At 46.2% G+C, this 21,960-nt stretch overlaps 2 protein-coding genes across 2 annotated transcripts; both read right to left on the reverse strand.

Annotated features, from left to right (window-relative positions):
• Positions 1–4,986: 4,986 nt before the first annotated feature.
• On the reverse strand, positions 4,987–5,751 carry LOC127330142 (uncharacterized). The gene has a single exon (XM_051356466.1). It carries the CDS (start codon positions 5,633–5,635, stop codon positions 5,333–5,335), a length of 303 nt encoding a protein of 100 aa, XP_051212426.1. The 5' UTR covers positions 5,636–5,751; the 3' UTR covers positions 4,987–5,332.
• A 2,465-nt stretch (positions 5,752–8,216) lies between these two features.
• Positions 8,217–11,321, reverse strand: LOC127333318 (protein DETOXIFICATION 40). The gene is made up of 7 exons (XM_051359707.2): positions 10,956–11,321; positions 10,238–10,869; positions 10,067–10,123; positions 9,513–9,751; positions 9,105–9,223; positions 8,838–8,924; positions 8,217–8,479 (listed from the first exon to the last, which is right to left on the reverse strand). The coding sequence occupies exons 1-7, from the start codon at positions 11,220–11,222 to the stop codon at positions 8,408–8,410; spliced, it is 1,473 nt and encodes a 490-aa protein (XP_051215667.1). The 5' UTR covers positions 11,223–11,321; the 3' UTR covers positions 8,217–8,407.
• Between the last annotated feature and the right edge of the window lie 10,639 nt (positions 11,322–21,960).

The raw sequence follows: 21,960 nt of genomic DNA on the forward strand, positions 1-21,960 counted from the left end.
TTTTAATAATAATTTTTCTTTATTTCTAAAAATAATACTCAGCTTTTAATGATTTTCACAAATAACATACCGCCGGTGAGGCATTTCTCGAGAGAAAGAAACCGGGTAACAGTTTTCCGAGAGTCCAAGATTCCATGGGCCCATCGGTGTGCTGAGCAGGCTAAACAGTATTATTAGAAAAAAGTGGCAGTCAGAAAACGGTTCCCAATAGATACTAATCAGGTTAGATTTTCCCGATTAGTGCATGGAGCAGAGAGCAGTTGGAAAATGGTTCCCCAATAGGTACTAATCGGGTTAGCTTTTTCCGATATGTTTTCTGTATGCTATATCGCACACACTGGCCCACCGAATCTGGACTAGTTGGGCTAGGCTTGCCCGATGAGTACTAATTGGGGAACACTACCCGACGGTGTATTATTTTTGAAAAAGTTCAAAATCGAGTATTATTCATAAAATTAACGGGTCAAGATATTATTTTAAAAAATCGCATGTTGTGGTTTGTAGGCGGTATAAGGAGGCGCCGGTGTGGTTTTAGCTATGGGGGCAACCGCTCCCATGCATGCCTCAATACAAAACTTAAAATAACAAAATGGCATGGAATTAAATGAAATTCATTTAAAGTTGATGAGTTTTTGCAAATTGAAAGGAAATGCGAGAAGAATAAACTAAATATCTCACTCTAGCAACCGAGGCGGGGGTATAAGACGGTGTAGTCGCCGTCTTCACTGTTTCTATTGCTCGACTGCTCGCCCTTCAGCGAGCGGCTGCAGCCCTGGCTGTTCTTGCCGCGCCTCTGGCTCGGTCCGGCCTCGTCGTTGTCGAGGTCGATAAAGAGTCTTAGGCGAGGTACGCTCCGCCACCTCCTTCTTCGCCTCATACCTTGACTAGGCCTCGGCGAACGCGTTCATCATCGGTGGGATGCCGTTGAAGGAGGTGTGCTCGGCCATCCTTTGGCCCAGGAACTCCTATGGGTCGTCAGTGGCCTAGTACTGGATGTAGGTGGTGTACTCGAGCGGCAACTGCCAGACTAGCTCCTCCTTCTTCACCTGCGAGGATCGGGGCTCCTTCTTTGGTTTGACGAGGTGCATTCCGTGTGGTGGTGATGGTGCATGAGGATCCCTCGGCTCGCGGATGATGAGGCCAGCACGGCTATAGGGTTTGCGTGACTTCTCCTCGTGCTCATCCTCGACAGAGGCGAGGGTAGAGAAGCGTGGAGCACGCGACATTGCAACTGTGGAGACCGATGCTGAAGCCATCCTACGTGGCGCCCAACGACGCTCAAAAGGCACTTGGGCGGGTCAGCTGCTCGACTGAAAATTTGCCCGATGGTTTAGTGCCATTACTACGCGCGTGAAAACGAGGCACGTGAGATGAAGCAATATGTTACTGCGAGATGGGGGACAATGCACATAAACGGTTCAACGTGTACATTTGGCACTGGCATCCCCCCTAGTTTGGGTGCGGCATGGGAGCGCCAGATGGCAAGAATGACCCGTCAGATGAAAATGTGCTATAGGGGGGGGGGGCAGCTGGGCGAGGTTTTCGCCTTTGGCGCCCATAGGACATTGGAGGGGGGGGGGGGGGGGGGGTTGGAGATATCTCTTCAAACTTTGTATCAAGAAAAAAACTTTTGATTCCATGTAATGGGAATATATAATGGACCTCCAATCGTCGGTATGGTTTTCCTACAAGATTGTGCAAGTGGGTTTGGAATCTCGTCGTGCCTTGTGATCATAGCAAGCATGGCCGTGGACTTCACCAAGGAGACCCGTTATCACCACTCACATTTGTGTTTTCAATTGAGCCAATCAACTTCATCCTTCAAAAGGCGAACGCACAAGGGCAACGTCACTCCCTTTGGGGGAGAGTTCATATGGCACACACCTCTCTCTACGCCGAAGACGCGGCCGCTTTTTTGGCACTTATCAAGGATAACATAAAATTCCTTGTGACTACACTTTCTTCTTTCTTCTTTACCGTGTTGAGCACCAATTGCCAAAAGAGTCTCGTTGCCCCAATTGGATGAGATGATGTTGACCTCGATGACATCCTTCAACACTTTACGCCTACAGTAGCCTCATTCCCCATGCTATACTTAGGCCTACCACTTTCCATTCAATGCCTTCGAAGTAGGGTTGAAAATGAAACGGAAACAGACGGAAACATGCTTTATCATTTTTGTTTCCCTCTATCTTGTCGGAATCAAAAATGGAATCGGAATCCCGGGAAACGAATATGAAAACGAAAATCATCGAATATGAATACGGAACGGATACGTAGCGGATACGTTTTAAAAACGAATATTTGCCACAACACAATGCGGCATAATACCTTGGTTTGTAGACCAAAAGACACACATAAAGAAAAAGACAATAAAACAAGATATAACACTTAACTTCAACAAGCGGCAATTCACATAAAGTAACTTACATAATTTAACAGCTGCATGCACACGTAATTATACAGAGTGATTAGGGTTATAGTACTAAGTGGACTTGATACGTGACCAAGCCTGGTTTCATATGTAAATATAGGCATATGCTAAATGCACGGCCTTCTAGGTTATATTTCTGGAAACTTTTCGTATTTATTTTTCCGGAATTTCCTCTGCCGTTTCCGTTTCCATCGGAAAGGGCTCCCTCGTTTTCTTTTCCGTTTCCGTTTATGCATTTGCCGTTTCCGTTTCGTTTCCTCAAAATGCCGCTTCCTTTTCCGTATTTGGTCCTCCATTTCCTTTTTCTTCGAAATTGGACCGAAATTTTCCCTTTCATTTTCAACCCTACTTCAAAGGATGAACCTTTAACACCTTGAAGATAAATTTGCCGGCAGGATTGGATATGAGAGTTAGAAAAATGTCACTGTGGCAGGCCTGTAGAGTGTTGGTTCACGCTTTCATTACCTCTCAAGCAATCTATTATATAATGTCCCTTGACCTTCCAAAGGAAGTACTTCAAAAGATTAAAATTTTGCTTAGTGCATATTTGTGGGTCGGTTGTGAGAAGGTGTCCGGAGGAAAGTGCAAAGCTAATTGGATCTTGGTTTGTCGCCCAACTAAGTTTGGCGGTCTTGGCATCTTGAACGTTGATAAGTTTGCAACTGCTCCGTGGCTTTGGCATGAGTGGATGGATGAAACAAATCCATGGATAGGTCTTGGGCACTACTCGTTTCACCTTGGAGCCTATGGTTTGGAAGATTTGAGCGCCTCTTAAATGCAAGTTCTTCGCATGGTCTTATAGAATAGAATTTGGACGAACCAGTTGTGCAGAAGAGGATGACCAAATTGTGGCAATTTCCCCCTACGTAACCAAGTTCAAGAATCGGCCTCGCAACTCCGCTTCAATTCCGCTTTACCACCCACATTTGGGATGCAATCCTTCCTTGGTTTGGACGACACGACATTGACACCTCCACATGAGCAAATGAAGATATCGTCAAAGATGGGAGGACCAAGATAGGTTTGGGATATGCCGCCACTCGGAAGGCCACACTTCCATGCTCATGCTCGTTTCATGGGAAGTTTGAAAAGAAAGAAATGCTAGAGTCTTCCCGTAACAACGCCTCACCGCCAACGTTCATCATTGCAAAGATCAAAGAGGAGGCAAAAATGTTGAGCATCGGCAGGGCCAAATTTGTGTGTAATGTGATGTAATATCGAGAGAGTAGGATATTGTAGAAACCGTAAGATTGTTCCTAGATATTTGTTTGAAACATCTAAACTCCTTATTTAATAAAAAAATGGTACATCTTTTGCCTTGTTTTTTTTTAAAAACTTCAAGAGGCAGCGCCCAAATTCAAGAAAGGAGAGGAAACACTAAATATAAGCCGAAACTGTATCAGCTCTACCTTTTTCGATAAAACGCAATATTTTAACATTAGGATGACCCCAAATACATTCAGTCTCTCCAATAACAACATATCATCACGAGCTAGCCGAGACAACGGGAATGCACATAGCGAAATCAGTTAAGGAAAATAATGAATGAATAAACAGAAGACGTAACTTTCAAGTGTCATAAGTCACAACTCATGCTGAAGCGAGCAATGGCATGGGCTGCACCTAAACGCATAAGAGTACAATATCTATGACCCTCAATCATTCAGTACGAATTAGGATGATTTTTTTTTTTGAGGGAAAGTACGAATTAGGATGATTGTCTATGTAAACCTTGGCGCTTTCACTCTTAAAAATATTAGCAATAATAATGAATGAATGAAAGAAAGTTCTTTGCTTTGACAAGCAAATTCAAATCCTTCTTTTTTCCGCAAGTATTTCTAAAGTTTCTATTGACAATAATGTTGACCTTTGGTGTCAGTTTGTGAGTAGATGGTCATTTTTTGTTTAATGATGGCAGACGCCTATGATGTCAACTAACATTTTATAAATTCAGCGTGAGGGTGAACTAGCCTCTGAATTCTATTGACACCTTGATGGTTGCCATATGTCAACAATGCATCAACTGAGCTTTATGATGGTTTGTAGTACAGTTTCTATCGGCCCATTTTCCTTCTGCGGTTGATGCGGTCAGGGTACCGTCTCTGAAACATTTTCAGTTGAAGCACATTTTTCTTCTTCAAGTCAAGCGTTTCATTCCATCTGTCCTTCGAAGTGTTTAAACTCTACAACTGCTGATTTTCTGCGTCCCCCCCCAACAGCTTCACAATTTTCTTTTACGATTTATTTTCGTGAATGGGGACACGTGTTCCGTTGCACACGACGTTCTCGACAGAGAATAAAACGGCAGCGTGAGATAGACCCCAATTCTACTTTCTCATCAGCCATTAACAATGCCATCTAGAAAAAACCATTAACAATTCTTCACCGCATCACTCTCTTTTCGTTTTTCCCTGCTACCGGGATACACATGTCCCGCCCAGTAGGTAGTAGGTAAGGTAATCGTGAATTGATGTAGCCGTTTGTTTAAGAGATCTTGCAAGAGTGATAAACAAAGAATATCCATATTCAAAACTTATGTTGGAAACATACTATGATTCAGAAGCCAGGACTCATCCGCGGCACAAAAATATTATTAGTAGTATCTCATTCAACATCGATGGACCAAGGTAACACAGAACTGAAGATTTCCATCAACTGTCAGTGGCTAACAAGAACAGATTCCAGAGGAAAAGCAAGGCATAAACATAAGCCTGAAACAGGAGCAAGCATTGCCGATCTGCTCCGTTTACATACTACTAGTACTATACATCCACACACAAGCACGCACGCACACAGATATCTTCTTTGGGACCTCAAGCGCAGATGCTGTTCTTAGCCATTGCGCAGAGTGTCGAAGGCATGAAGAAGACCTCTTTCACGAGGAAGAGATCGAAAGATTCAAGAGCGAGAACACCCCAGCCTCCTGAGGTTCCTGATGTGCTTGAGCACGCCCCGGCAGACGCGCAGCCTGAAGCTGCGGACGGCGATCCTGAGCCTCTTGAGCCGGACGCAGATCCTCGACGCCCTGACGACCCTGCACCCGCCGCCCCTCGACGATGCCGCCGCTGCCGGGCGCCTCGTCGGCGCATTCTTCTCGAGCGCCTTGTGGATCAGGAACTGCGCCTTCAAGTGCCGCGCCTCCTCGGCGTCCACCTTGTCCACCTTCGCGTAGCCCATCGGCGCAGCCCTCATGAGCAGCATGGTGACGCAGGGACGAGCGAACGATGGGGAAGAGGAGATGATTCTTGTGGTGATGTTGGTACACTACGATATGAGCTTCTTCTTTGCAGCTGTATGTGTTGGAAGCTGGCCTGGGACGTGTGCCCATGTTCTCTGTTATATAGACAGGCCATGGACAGTGCAGGCCTCAGGCGGGGCAGCTGGGCGGGGCAGGCAGGCTAGGCCGGTTCTACCTCTGGCCTCACATTTTCAATGGCATTATTGATGAGATCACCGGAGTATTAGTTGGACAGGCCATGTCAATATTTATCATTATTTTTCTGATTATTATTATTTCCATGCTCATGAATGAGGCAAAGAAAATACCCGCAAAAAAAAAAAGAATGAGGCAAAGAAAATGCAGGCTCTACTCGTAGGACGGCATGACACCATCACTAGAGCAAATATATGGATTGTAAACTTGTCATTCCTTTTCCACCTTGAAGAGAGTGAGAGCACTGAAAATTCTAACTTGGGTTGTGATTTCTATTTTGGCAAAGTCATGGGTTGCCAAAAGTGAAGGCCAATTAGGAGCTGCTGGTGCGACTTCTAGTACGTATAAGTAATTATACGCTTCCATGTGGCCAGAAGTACAGAAACAAATAATGGATTTAATCCTGAAGAAACAAATAATGGATGTACTAATGGCTTTTCCCTCCATGGAGGAGCTGGAAAGAGAAGGACCGGCTGAAAGTACCGCAAATGACAAATCCATATGATTCCGGTTTCAGTCTGTCAGGTTTCATCATAAGTTCATAACAAGGCCGGTTTAACAGCTACCAGCGTGATTTCCAATGGTGCCAGGACTATGATCTTCGCCTGCAAAAAAGATAAAACACTGAATCACAGCACAGACAGAACGAATTTGAAAGAAAAATAGCCATATCCCCTTTTACTTTTATCCTGACCACTTCGTTTGTTTTGTTTTTTCCTTCAGTAACTTCGGTGAGAAGATCATGTTAATGTTAGTGTGGGACTATAGTTTTGATCATGTGAAGATACAAACATCCAAATTCGTTTTCGCAAATGTACACATTCTTTTAATCGGAATGTCAATACTCCTCTAATCACTTAATCAGATGCAAGTCAACTGATTAATAGAGAGAGATGGTAGGTACAGTGGGGAGAAGAAGAGATAAACAAGTATTGTCAGAGGGAATCGCATCCGGACCTAGGTAAGCCGGCACCAAATGCCACACTTCGAGCCAGAAAAAAAAAGTTCCTTAGCGTCCTGAGAGGTCAGCTAGCTTCTGACTCTTCCCGCCTGTGTGGTCACTGAAGAACCGGCGGAGGGGGCACTTTAAATATTTTTTGAGTTGATTTTAAGCAGGCCCAGAGTTCGTGGAATATTTGTTTATGCAGGCAAAATAAGCATCAATTTGCGCATCTCGATTGCGCTAGGGGAATACAAATATTCAAGTTTATGATTCTTAAATTTCTCACGAATACGGTTACCAGATCAACGTGCCAGCTTGAACTGCCGGCGCTCTGAATCTGACGATTAGCGCATCGGAATAGCCGTGGCGCTGGAAAAAGGAAAACAAGGAGCATTGGTGTGACCGTTTGATCAGGTCTCGTCGGAAGGGAAATATTCTACTACTACTTGGACGCCGATAGTGCCTTGATGGGCTTGTTACTGCTAAATTTGTTTTGGATCATGGCTTTCCAGGGGATCGACAGATGGGACAAGGTTATGAAGTGATCACTTGTCTTTTCGGTTGTTGTCTCCTGCCCTCCCAAGAACTTTTCTACTCTGGTCAGGCATATGCAGGGCAAATTGCTGAAAGAAGGCTTCATTTCATTCCATTCACTAAGGAATGATTTAGATGTACCCACCGGTTGATCCAATCAATCAGTCAGTTTCATCCTCATGCGCCGCCTAGGCTGCAGCTCCCCCCAACCAGGTTAACGTAGAGATTCGTAGTTTTCAGATTTTTTAATGTTGCAAACAGTGTTTTGATCAAGATCGAATGTCCTCTAATACATACACGTCTAACATATGTTGCAATGAGTTCGGGTGTTGACCGAGATGTTATCTTCGCGCCTTAAAGTCGATATCATGTTATTACATTCGTTGATTTTTAGTTTCGTTTATTTTGCAGTCAATTTTCGTCAAAGAGTTTGCTGCATTGAATGAGACATGTGCATATTTTTGATTATTTTTTGCTACATGAAGGTGTTCTAAATGCTGCAAATCATGTTGCATTCACACATAAAAATGTTGCGTGAAAGGTTCGGTGTCCACGAAATAGCAGATGACGCCTAACAATTCGGATGGCCGAGGTCTTACACTTAATTGAGATACAACTGCTCTTGTGGCCGATCTTTGAGATTCTCAACGCAACTGACGGGTGTAATGGCTTAAAACTCTTAAGTAATAAAGCGGCCCTTATCGAAAAAAAAACACATGCCATTCACAAAGGTCACTTAACAATTTTCTTGTATTTGTGTTTTAGTTCTTGCGCTACGGAAAGCAACACACCAGTGTCTCAAGAGAGCATGTACTATCTAGGTGAGGAGAATCTAGAACAGAATGAGAACTCAGAATAGCATGTGAAAAATCTGAAGGAACGTGATCACATATTCACATTATGAAGCTGACTCAACAAAAATTGCAGTTAGCAGTAGCAGATGAGATGATAGATTGATACTAAACATCTCCTAAAAATAATTGAGATAACGCTGAACATAAGTTGGTTGCTGGATCAATCTGTCTGCTTAGCAGCATAAACCTTAATCTTCGCCCCGGCATCATCACTGCACGTTGGTGAGAAGAGGCTGCTTCGCATCGTCCCACTTGTCTAGTCTTCTCCTTGCTTCCTCAACCTATGATTCAGACACACAATTAACGAAATATATATGCTAATTTATAACACGAAAATAGGATATGATTAATGAAACAACCTAACTTAAATAATCACAGAAGCCTGCACTTAGCTGAAATAATTGACCCAAATTAACGAGAGGCACTAGTTTTTAATATAATTCAGAGATGACAAATGAAACATCCTAAGTGATTACACAAGCGTGCATACAGTCGTGTGAAATTATTGTCCTAGAATAATGAGTTGGCGCATAATTTAGATGCTGCTTGGCATGTGAGATTCAGAGTCCCTTGCCAGTGCACGTAACAGCCAGTAACGTGATAATAATCTGATAATCAAAATGCAAGGCTTGCTCTTACCTCCTTATTCCAATCAGTTCTGAATGTGATCCACAATAGGATAGTTGTTTGGATAAGTGTGCCTCCAATCATGCCTCCCCACAGTCCCTGGATGCAATGCAAGTTCCATCATAAATTCAGCACACATACACAAAAGCTAATTTTACTTGACAGCTGATGAAAATAGGTAAGTCAACTTAACATGAAAATGATTCTTGCATCTTGGGTGAACTGAAACTCCGAAAGCGGCGCTAAATCGTGCTATACTAGCTTGAAAATTAACAGTACCTTAATTCCATAGTCAAATTTGAAGCCCAGGAGGACTCCAAGGGGCACACCAATGAAATAATAGCATCCAATGTTGATGTAGGCCACCAATGCTTGCCACCCACAGCCAACAGCCACACCTTCATTAGCCCAGTGAAAAAAGAAACACCCGTCAAGTCAAAAGAAGATGATCTCTGAATTCCCTAGCTGGACCAACATCCCCACTACATTCCCTTTATCGAAAAAAGATCAACACTCCCACTAATCCACCACACTTACTTTAATTCTATGTCCCCTCTGAACTAGTTACACTTATCAAGTTGAAACTCACAAAACCTACTGAATCTCCAACGAACAGCTGATTTTTACTCTGAAGGCACTTGCCAATAACTAGGACCCTGGTGAAGCAAACCTATTGCAGCAGCTCACCTGACAGCACGGGCTGGATTCCGCAGAGCACGATGGTGGCAACAAGCATGGGGCAGAGATCAGCCACCGCGCGCGAGACGGCCTCGCCTCCGGTGAATAGGTAGCTGAGCTTGTGCCTGAGCAGGAAGACCAGAACGGCGGCTACAGCTGCTATGAGTGCGGACATGGCCGTGACAATCCACGCGGAGAACGCCGCCGACCTGGGGTTCCCGGCGCCCAGTTCATTGCCCACCCTCACACTGTAGGTGACAACATCAACATTGATCAAACTTAATTCTTCAGCCGAATTTTTTTTTAAGATAAGCAGATTATTGGTGCGGCTAGCTGCTAGGCCCTGAACAATCTGGCAAAATGTTGAGTTAAGAAAGAAAATTAAGATGATCTATAGGTGCGCATGCCACGGTCACCATGGTTGGTCAGCAAAGACACTGGCCGCGTGATAGAAGTGAATGCACATGCAGCTAGCGCATGAATTAGTGTGAGCTCGACAACACGAGAAGAAACTGTGCTACTACATGTTTTCAGGGGGCCTAGTGAGTGACCGATGTACCAACCTGGCTGCGGCGTTGAAGCCCACGGAGATCATGAACACCCATGACTGTATCGAGGTACTGCCAAAAACATTCAGTCAAACACATGATCATCGGGAACAAGAACTCCCGAGAGATAATATTATTTAGGATAAAACAATTCGATGGATGGATGTGTACTTAATCAATTATTACCACACTGTGAGCGAGTCCAGGGCGATCTGTGGGTCGGGCAGCATGCCGGCGAGGAGGATGAGCACCTGGAAGTACCACACCTCGAGCGCCAGCATCACCGCCGACGCGGCGGACAGCTTGGCGAAGCCGGCCAGGTCGGCGAACGCGGCCCACGTGAACCCGGTCCACGTCTCCCTGCACCTCGGGCTCTTCAGGATGTACACGAACTGCGCCGCCACCAGCACCCACCACGTCAGGCTCAGCGTGAGCGACGCACCGAGCAGGCCTAGCCCCAGCTTGTAGACCGCCACCCAGCTCATCCCCAGGTGCAGCACCAGGCTGGCCGCCAGGATGTAGGCGCTGGGCGCCACGATGCTCTGCGCCTGCAGGAACTTCTGGATGGGGAAGTTGGCGGCGTACGCGAAGATCTGCGGGATGAGGCCGTAGGCGAACTCCGCGGCGGCGCCGGCGATCTCCGGCGACTGGCCGAGCAGCAGCAGGATGGGCTCCGAGAAGGCGTACATGACGGCGAGCGGCACGCCGGTGGCCGTGAGCAGCACCGTCGAGCGCTGCAGGTACACGCCCAGCATCTCGTGCTTCTCCGCGCCGTACGCCTGCCCGCACAGCGTCTCCACCGCGCTCCCCATCCCGAGCTGCCATGGCATGGCTCGTGTACGTACTTAGGCACGCGTAGCTAGGGACTGTACATTATACTCGTACGATGAAGGGAGAGACATACCATGAGGCCGTAGGCGAAGACCTGGATGCCGTTGTTGCCGAGCGAGGCGGCGGCGAGCTGGACGTTGCCGAGCTGGCCGCAGACGATTTGGGTGGCTGAAGACATCACGATGATCAGCATGTACACCACAACGGCCGGGAAGGCCAGTGGCGCTAGCAGTCGCAGCTCCAGCGCCGCCGCGGACGCCAAGCGCCGTGCCCCGCCGCCGCCGGAGAGCAGCTCCTCCAGCCGGCTGTCGACCGCGCCGGCGTGATCAACAGGAGCCATTGACGATTCCTCGAGGAGTATCACAATTTTTTTTGGCGTTTTACTGAAGCAAAGCTTCGTGTGTGGCGAGTGAGGACAAGGGTAGGTGAAGTGACACTGTCCTGACTCCCGAGTCCCGACTCCTGTCCTGGCTCGTCACACGTGGGCTGCTACAAAAGTTGGTAGTGTCTACTAGCTGACTGCTCTTGTCATAGTCATAGTACAATTATTTCGGACAGAGATTTGGTGCAATGAGCACCAATGATCCCTTTTTTCAGAAAAGTAATTGAAAATTATATTTCTAAGTTTCAGAAAAATTTGAAAATAAATCATGATGTACTCCGTAGTTAGTATTGCATCCCACAAACGTGTAAATTTTCAACCGGAAATAATGTGTATTTTGAGCTGCACAAAAATAACAAATATATATGTGGATCTGAGTATAGTGATTCAAATCTCCGACAAAAAATCATACTTTGTCATTTTTGCGTAGCTTAGAAAGCAAAACATTTGTAATTAAGATTTTATACATTAGTGGAATACATCATAGGCTACTTTTAAAATTTTATTACATAATTTTTGAAATAAATATTTTTTTTGAATTTTTTAATACAATGAGATCACTAGTGCCCATGATCTAAAAGGAATTTTCGAATTATTTCTATATACAATGGTTATGGGGATAAACTAACACAAGAATTTACCCGGAAAGAAGAAAAACTAACATATCAATTTCACAATTATTGTACTTATGGTTCGCAATAAATCATCACTACTTAGTAACTCGTGGCAAATTGACAAATTCAGTGGGTGTTCTTTTTTAATACAGTTATTACTAACACATGAAGCAAGCACGAATCACTTCCAATACTTCTTGGGATCAATTAACCAAAGATCAACGAACATCAACTGGGCCGAATTAGGACATGGGCCAGCCCAGGAGGTGCTAGATCTTGGGTGGTTTGGGAGGGCGATTCGTTGGCAAATTCAACTTGATGCTCAACGCAGAGGTCACGTTGACACGGACCCACCACAGCACGTGGGCATGGATCGTTAACAAGGACAGTGACCAGAGTTGAAGTGCAAGGACTCAAGATGGAACATAAGGGCATCTCCAGCGGGGTACCCAAACCCAAAAACGGACGTTAGATAGGTTCGTTTAGGTAAAACCTGCTTCCAACGCGCGGACCTAAATGCAAAACAGACGGTCCGTGTGGTCCGGGACGACCCAAACCTCGACTAAATTTGCGGACACTTTGCATCATCACGGACACGCGAGGACATGCGCGGATGGTCGTTTCTTTCCATGTATGGCCCAGTTGCCAGAGAGACAAAACCAACCCACCACTCTCTCTCTCCTCTGTCCCTCTTTCTGGCTCCTTTTCCCCATGGATGCTCCCATGGCTGCCGGCGGGAAGGCTCGCCTAGCGCACAGCGCCATCGCCCACGCATGGAGGCCTCCGCCGCCCTTTGCTAGACCTTTTTTTTCATCCATGCCGGAGTTCGCCGCCGCCGAAACGAGCTCCGCGACGGCCGCCACTACATACACACCTCGTCGGCCGGGAGCACGGCATGAGGAGCTCCGCCTGGGAGGAAGCTGCGCCTTGGGGCGGCCTCGCCTCGCAGCGGCCGTGCGCGAGGAGCTCGTCCCGGCCGACCTGCTGCTTGGGGCGGCCTCGCCTTGCAGCGCCTCGCAGCAGCCATGGCGCGAGGAGCCCGACCACGCGCCGCGGCGCTCGACGCGCTCAGGGTGCACAAGAAGCGCTCGAGCAAGGCGCCGCGCAGCGATGGCTCGGGCCAGGAAGAGGAGAGCTTGGGCGGCGGCGAGGGAGACGAGGAGGCGGGAGCGGCCGCCGCGCCGTCGTCTCCGGGCTCCGTCCTCGCGTGATGGGCACGCACGGGCACGGTGCGGTGGAGCAGCCCACCGCGCCATCGAGTCCTCCTCGTCCGGGGCCACCAAGCACGACGAGGCGCCTCCGCCCGCCGGCGACGCCCGAGCCGCTGCCCGCCGCGCCGGCCTTCGTGGTCGAGGAGCTCGTGTGGGGCTCCCGGCTCGCCGTGAAGCTTCGGGCGAGGTGGGCTGCTCCACCGCACCGCGCGCTTGCTGATTTCGCAACGCCACACCACGCCGGCCGCGTCGCTCCGGCTCGAGGAGGCGGCCCCGGCCATGGAGCTCCAGCTCGCCGCTCGGCTGCTCGTCTCCCGGGCTCCATCCTCGCGTCCTGGGCACGCACGGGCGGTGGCGGACGGGGCCGCCCAACACAAGTGCGGCAAGGGCGGCGGCGGACGAGGCCGCGCGCTCACGGCGGCAAGGGGCATCACCGCACCCGCGGCGCGACGGGGTCACGCCCGCGTCGGCAAGGCGGCGGACGGGGCCGTGCACGCGGCGAGGAACGGGCCTGCCAGCAGCACGGCCAGGGCTAGGAGGAGGCCGGTGGGCCGCCGTCGCCGCCGCCGCGAGCTTGAGGTTGGCCACGGCCGAGCCACGCCCGCCGCTGCTCGCCTTCGGCGTCACCCTTGCTCGTTCATATTTTTGAAGTAGTACTACAAGTTGGGGGAGAAGGAGTAGTACTGTAGTTATTTGGGTTAGGAGCGTTGGGGACTAAATTGGGTCGCGGACGTTCCAGTCTGTCCGCGCGTCCGGAGACTGACCCAAATAGCCCAAAACGGACGGTTGAACGTATCCGTTTGGGTCATTCGGTTGGAGATGCCCCAGTCGTTCGGCCGCCCCAGGGGCCAAAACGGCGTTTTTTGGCCCGCCGCGGCGCCAAACGGCGCAAATCAGGATCCTGGGGGGCGCGTTTTTCAGCCGTGAACCCAGGCCGCCCCCCAGAGGGCGATTCCGCAAATAAATAGAAATAGTTTAACAACAAATCCACACACAAATAAATAGTTCAACAATGCAAGCAAATAGAACAAATCGTACTAGGCATTGGCATCGTCATTATCGGCATTACCATTACCCTTGCGCGTCCACAAGTGCTGCACCAGATCATTCTGTAGAGCTTGATGTGTTGCAGCGTCTTGAATCTCCCGACGCGTGGTGAGGAAGGTTGCCCATGATGCCGGCACTTGGTGATCGACCTCTGCAAGAGGACCCTGACGGTAGTATGGTGAACTTGCCTCACTGTCAGGCACCGGGTGATCCCGCTCACTCTCAATGATCATGTTGTGCAAGATCACACAACACTGCATCACCTCCCACATGTTGGACTTCGACCAAGTCATAGCTGGGTACCGGACAACAGCGAATCGAGACTGTAGCGCGCCAAAAGCCCGCTCAACATCCTTTCTGCAAGCCTCTTGGCACTTGGAAAACCAAGCCTTCGCGCTTCCTGGCACAGGGTTGGAGAAGCTCTTCACAAATGTTGCCCACTTCGGGTAGATGCCATCTGCAAGATAGTAGCCCTTTGTGTACTGGTGCCCGTTAATCTCGTAGTTCACAGGGGGAGCATGGCCTTCGACAAGCTCGGCAAAGACATCCGAGCACTACAAGACATTGATGTTGTTGTGAGTTCCTGCCATACCAAAGAATGAATGTCAAATTCATAGATCATATGAAGCCACGACCTCAAGAATCACCGAGCACTCTCCTTCCTTTCCCTTGTACATCCCCTGCCAATCAAATGGATAGTTCTTCCATGCCCAATGCATGCAGTCGATGCTACCAAGCATCCCAGGAAAGCCTCTTGCTTCATTCTCTGCGAGAAGGCAAGCAGTGTATTCCTCATTGGGTGATCGCAAGTATATTGGCCCAAACACTGCCACCACTGCCCGGCAGAACTTGTTCAAGCACTCAAGGGTCGTGGACTCGCTCATGCGCAGATAGTCATCATGTGCATCAGCGGGAGCACCATACGCAAGCAACCTCATGGCCATCGTGCACTTCTGAATTGACGTAAAGCCTAACGTGCCGGTGCAATCCTTCTTCAATTTGAAGTAGGTGTCGATCTCCCGCATGGCATGCGTGATCTTGAGGAAGAGCTTGCGGTTCATCCTGAAACGGCGCCGGAACATCTTCTCGTCCTGTGTAGGATCATCGGCGAAGTAGTCGGAGAAGAGGATACAGTACCCCTCGTACCGCTGCCTCGGCTTGCTCTTGCGGCGACCGCGCGCCGATCCAACACGCCGCGGCGCCGCCTCGTTGGCGATCAAGCCGACGAGGCAGACCAAGATCAGCAGGTGTTCTTCGTCGTTGATGGCAGACTGATCTTCCTCGTCGAAGAGCTCGGCGAGCATCTCCTCGGTGTTGGAGTCCATGGCTGGGTCGGGCCGAACGCCGAACACCTTGCGGGCATGGTGGAAGGGTTTTCGCCCCGAGAATCTCCTCGGTGGCTAGATCGCGGCGGAGGGAGTGGGCGACGGCGGGTTTCCTAGCTGCTTGTGTGCTGCGGCGCAAGGAGGGGTGGTGGCGGCGACGGGATGGCGACGGCGAGAAGGGCAGAGGGAACGAGCCGGGGTGGGGACAATGCGTCGTCTCGCCGACAGCGCTGTCCCACGCACGCTTTTGCTTCCGCCGCCCCCAGGCCGAACCTAGTGGGCTGGGTTCGGCCTGGGTGCGCCGGCGCTAATTTTCGCTGAAACGGCGGTATTTGGGCTTCAGGGGGCCGGCTGGTAGAAAAACGGCGCTTTTCACCCAAAACGACGCTATTTAGCGTCCTGGGGGGCGCTGGGGGGGGGGCGACTGGAGATGCCCTAAAGAGACAATAAGGTGGCTAAGCTCGCCGCTAACAGGGATGGTCCTCACTGTAGCCGGCCACGACTTAGCTCGCCGCAGCGGTACAAGCGGATGTGAGGAAGAACACCTAGGGTTTAAAGTGCGGGTAGGGTCGAGTGCGTGGAGGTTGGGTGCGGGAAGCTCGCTGGCGACGAGGTCCTACAATTTGCGTGATTACATGGCTTGAGAGTGATGTATACGGGGAAGTTAGAACGAGGCCGGGGCCGCCGGTAGCCACAGATCGAGCAAGGAGGGATGCCGAGGCGGCACTGAGCGGTTCTGACCACTAGTAGAAAACAGACCTTTCATCCGGGCCTTTATCTCGACCGTGTCCTAGGCCGGGACAAATGGTCCAGACACATCGCCCTAAAACCGCTCCATGGTGCGGTAACCATTAGTCCCAGTTTTTTATGGGCCTCTAGTCTCGACTGATGACACGAGCCGGGACTAAAGCCCCTGCGCTTGCTGGCACCCCCTTTAGTCCCGGCTGGTGACACGAGCCGGGACTGAAGTCAAACCGTTTGGTTCCCGCGCGGAAACCGATCGTCGTCGCCAGTACTGATCACGCACGGAAATCGATCGTCGCTGGCCGGCCACGGAAGTTGCATCGCCACAGACGACCGAACACATGAATTGATCACCTGGTGGCTGGCCTGTTCACCTCCCTCACCTATATATGCATCTTCACATCTCCTCCATTAGCCACATCTTCACATCCTCCATTATCCATCTCTCCCAAAGAGCTCTCTCCTACCCTGGCCCCAATGGAGCAGCTCGCGCACACCCTCTCTCTACCTCGATCTCGGGTGTACTACCTCACCGCTGAAGAGATGCACTTCAAGATCACGGTCACTCTCCATGCACCAAGGATGCAGAGGTGGATCCGCGCCGTCAAGAGGGATTTCCTTGACTCCCCACCAATCAAGTGTGTGGGCTTGGACTGCGAGTTCACTAACCCTCGCGATGGTAGATATAATAAGCGTGCCGCTGTCCTTCAACTCTCGGTGGCGACCGAGAATTTGGTCTTCCAAATTTTTTGGGCTGATGAAGTGCCACAACTTCTCAAGGATTTCTCGCAGGATAAGACCATCAGATTCTGCGGTGCGGCTATCCACAAATATGTGGAAATGTTGCATTCCTACGAAATTAATATTCCGTCTGCGTTCGACCTCCAAAAGATAATCCCGAACCCCACCAAAAGTTTCATTCCGAGTCTGTATGATCTGGCAAATTCTACTATTGGGACAAAACTTGAGAAGAAGAAGAGGAAGAGGGACAAGAAGAAAAACAAGAAGGACGACGAGGAAGAAGAAGATTAACTGATTTTTGGATGATTTTTGGATGGGACAGTGTTCCATTGAGCTATGAGCAAGTGCACTATGCCGCTCTAGACGCTAGCCTGAGTTTCGAGATGGCTAGGAGGTATTGGAGACTACTTGGCTACAATAGCCAGGTTGATCGTCTCAATATTATTGATGATGAGTAGGTGGTGGTGTGGTGTGTGGTGTGTGTGCCTTTTATATTTGTATAAACCTATGAATCGTTCAATATATCGAATCTTTCTATTGCTATTCAAATTCCTCACATTTTTATAATAATAATGGATATATTATTTGTCCAATTGCGATTTACAAATTTAAAGATATTAATTATGCCATATTATATGAATAATGCATATATTATTTGATAATAATAGTAATAATAAAATGAATAAAAACAAAATTATTTTATATTCAAATTCCTCACATTTTTCTAATAATAATGAATATATTATTTGTCCAATTACAATTTACACATTTAAATATATTAATTATGCCATATTTTATGAATAATGCATATATTATTTGATAATAATAATAATAATAATAATAATAATAATAAATGAATAATTTTTTTATTTCATATTCAAATTCTCACTTTTCTAATAATAATGGATATGTTATTTGTCCAACTGCGATTTACAGATTTAAAGATATTAATCATGCCATTTTATAAGAATAATGCATATATTATTTGATAATAATAATAAAAATGAATAAAAACAAAATTATTTCATATTCAAATTTCTCACATTTTTCTAATAATAATGGATATATTATTTGTCCAATTACGATTTACGTATTTAAAGATATTAATTATGCCATATTATATGAATAATGCATATATTATTTGATAATAATACTAATAAAAATGAATAAAAAAACATTGTTTCATATTCAAATTCTCCACATTTTAAAATTATAATGGATATATTATTGTCCAATTGCGATTTACTAATTGAAAGATACTAATCATATTATCTAAATAATGCATAAATTATTTTATAATAAATATAAAACATAGTTTTATTACTTATTTTATTTTTCATTGGAATTCAGTTATTAAGTTATTAATTATTGTTTACTTAAATAATTGTTTTTGGTTCTAAAAAATACAGGAATGTGATACAATGGTATAAAAGTTAATATGATTGATACATTAGTATTTACAACAAGGTACAATCATATTCGCGGGAGCACAACAAGAAAGAACCAAGGAGTTAAGCGTGCTGAGAATAGAGTAGTGTAGGATGAGTAACCGATCGAGATGTGACCAAGTCTAGAATTTAACTAAAGATTAAGTGTAACTTGTGTTAGAAATAGTCCAAGTGAGAGAGTAACGAGTCAAACAATTAGAAAAAAAATTAGAAAAAGAAAAATAATTTTGGAAAATAATAGTTAGTCCCGGTTAGGTTTATGAGCCGGGACTAAATGTTCTCTAGCCCAAATGTCGAGACTAAAGGGTTCGCCTTTAATTCCGCCTGGCTAGTCCCGGTTTTCCAACCGAAACTAAAGCGCCTTACGAACCCGGACAGAAGGATCTGTCTCCCTCATGGACGTACGCAGAGGGTGGGCCACGCCCACCCTAAATTTTCTGAAATTTTTTGTACTATCCCTAATCTGTTGCTTCAGAACGTGGCCCAGTTCCTTTTCCCTGCGTATTAATCGTTCCAGGCTTTCAGTGTCGAGTGGTCGAGGCTGCTATTTTCCACTTTGTGCCCCCCAAATCTCCAATACGGCTACTGAAGTACTGAATAGAAGATTCAATTGAGTTTTTGTATGACTGTATTCTGTCCACTTTGTATGCTGTATTGGCATAGAATAAATTGGAATTTGTGTCTAGAAACTGAACACAGGAACATATTTTTCAACTAGAAAAATACATGTTATATTCTATCATGTAAAACTCTTCTCATGTTTTGAATTATTTATAGTATTACAATTGTGCTCATTTGATAGATTTGTATTGAACTTCCATGTTGCCAATCGATAGGCGAAAACTCACATCAAACCCAGGCTCATATGCTCATGCTTCAATAAAAAAAATTTAATGAACAAATTAAAAATTGTTTTTTTTACAATGAACATGATAATGTGTTATATCTGCGAACAACATTATGGTGAGAAATTACATGTTTGATGTTATATGCAAAAATAACGAAATTTTGTTCTAATTAGAACATTTAGATTTGTTGTTTACAAAACTGAAATTTATCTTTTTTGCGCAGACCACAACATATATCTTTTATCGTAGAATTTATGCATGCTATTAGAACACATGTTCATGTTCATTAGACAAAAAATTCAAATATTTTAAATGTTATTGGCTATTTTTTTAGATTTTGTATTCAAGCAGGAGCATATGAGCTTCAGAACATAAAAAGCATGTCCATTTGACAAAATTTTATCACAGCCGTGGAGTGCAATTTTTGAGGTGTGCACACCTTCCACTTTTTTCCTGCGTCCGCCACTGGTCTCCAGTAGTGTGACGGTAGCGACGTGAGGATTAAGTGTAGGTCGGAAGGAAGAAGAAGGTGGAAAAAAGACGGCTCGGTGAGTCTTCTGCGTGAGTGTGCTTGCTCCATGACACATGAAGCGTCAACTAGAAGAACATGATATATCCTCTATATCGTACACTGACGCGATGCGATAGACTTGGCAGTTAGGTGTTTTCTGGATTCCTTGTAACTTTCTAATGATATTCTTCTGGTTTTCTGGTTTTTCCATCACAGAGTTTTCTGGTATGGTCGGGTTTTTTCTGTAAAATTTTATAACCCGAACTTATCTGAAGTTTGATTTTTTTTTCATATTTGAACACTTGTCAAGCTCAAATATTTTTTAAACTAAATATTTTTTTACACTGAATCTTTATAGTTTGAATATTTTATAAACATGAACATCGTTAAAATACGAACATTTCTTCGATTCAAAAGTTTTTTAAATTTTTTGAAAACCATGAAAACGGAAAGGAAAAAAAAAACTGATCCGCGTCCGATGAAGGGTATTCATCCAGTTTCCACAATAGCCCTCGTGTGCTGCGGGGAAAAGAGCCAAGCCCATCACAAACAGGCCGAGTTCAGTTTACCCCGCACAGCATCGCATCTGTACATTGCCAACGAGCTGCTTCCCTCCATCGTGAGGTTGAAGATGACTGGGAAGTTGGCTTGGGCCAACTTGGCTTGTGTTGAGCTGCTGCTGGGCTGTTTGCGTGGAGAGAAATGGACAGGAGAGTTGGGCTGGGTTAGTAACTATTTTTTTCAGTTTCTCTTCTCAAATTTTATTCACAAACTCTTTTGCATTTTTTGAAATTAGTTTCAGGTTTCAAACTTGGATAGAAATACAAGAAACATTTCACTGGCCCTCCTAACATATATTAGAAGGTCCAGTTATTTTTGTTTGTAAAGTTGAAACCATTTTGAAAGCATTAAAAATAGAGAAAGATTTGCAATTATTAGGGTTTTCACATATTTTCTTAATGTAATTTTCTTAGGACATAATGATGCTCATGATGCACAAACAACCCTAATTAGGTTTAGCTAAAACAGGGATGTTACAACCAAGCACCGGCTTTCTGGTAGAGCTCACATATAACACCTGAGAGGTCTCAACTTCTACCTAACAAAGGACAACTAAGGGAGGGATCCATCCCCTTTGGTCAACCTTTTCTTTATCTCTTACAACCTGTAAATTAGAAATCGTCTTTTTGATCCATTCAATGCGGTGTTGAATGATTGGTTTCGGTGAGGAAACTTCTTATCAGGAGGATCCAAAGATGTTTCTTGGAAAATAACACATGATAAAAGACTTGACCACGAGTCTGCTCCACTTATTTTTGGGACGGAAAGACGAAGTACGTTTGCCATGTGCCCATGTTACTTCCTTTGACTAGTACGTACCCGAACGTTCAACCGTTGACGTCAACAGCTCAGTGTGTACAATAGAAAAATCGCAGTGCACGTACGTCTCTCCTCTCAGCCGCCGCCTAAACCCTAGCCGTCTCCAGTTCTTCCTCCTCCATAGATTGGTTCCCCCTCCTCCGGTCGGCTTCGCCGGCGTCGGGAGGAGTGGGGAACCCGATCTATGCGTGGAGTTTCGAATTAAAGTATTGTTTTCATTAGATTATGTTAGGATTTTGGTAGCCGTCTTCTAGTTGGTTTCCCCTCAATGGAGATGGCATCGTCTGCAATAAGTGATCTTCAGCCTTTCGTTCGGCGACGAGATCTTCTTCCCGGCGTCAATGGTGGTGTTGAACAATCACAATTTTCTAGGTATGGGCCTTCGGATCTTGCTTCGCCAGATCGATTTTGGATCTTTTGTCGTTGTTGCCGCGAGGAGGATTATCCTCGCAGTTTTTGTCCCGGCTGCTACGTCCTCGACAAAGCTAGTCGGTTATTATTCCCTGACATGCTGGTGTTGGTACTCTTGCCGATGTTGTATGACTGCTTTAATGGTTGCTTGCGTGCACGCAGCCTTGGCATTGCGGCTCAAAAAATTATGGGAGAACTTTCGTCGGTATCTACAGGTTTATGGTTCGTTATCTATCTTTGGCTGCCTTCAGAAGAGTACAAGATTGTGTTCTGGAAGAAGAAAGAAATTGAAGACCTCGAAGATTTGTTATTATCTTTTAGACTTTATTTTGTAATCGTTGGAGTCAGTTCATGTATCTCTACCATGTATTATTTGTTGCTATGAATATATGTGGTATTGATTGTCAAAAAAAAGA

This window comes from Lolium perenne, chromosome 2 (genome assembly GCF_019359855.2).
Source record: "Lolium perenne isolate Kyuss_39 chromosome 2, Kyuss_2.0, whole genome shotgun sequence".
Classification (NCBI taxonomy): domain Eukaryota; kingdom Viridiplantae; phylum Streptophyta; class Magnoliopsida; order Poales; family Poaceae; genus Lolium; species Lolium perenne.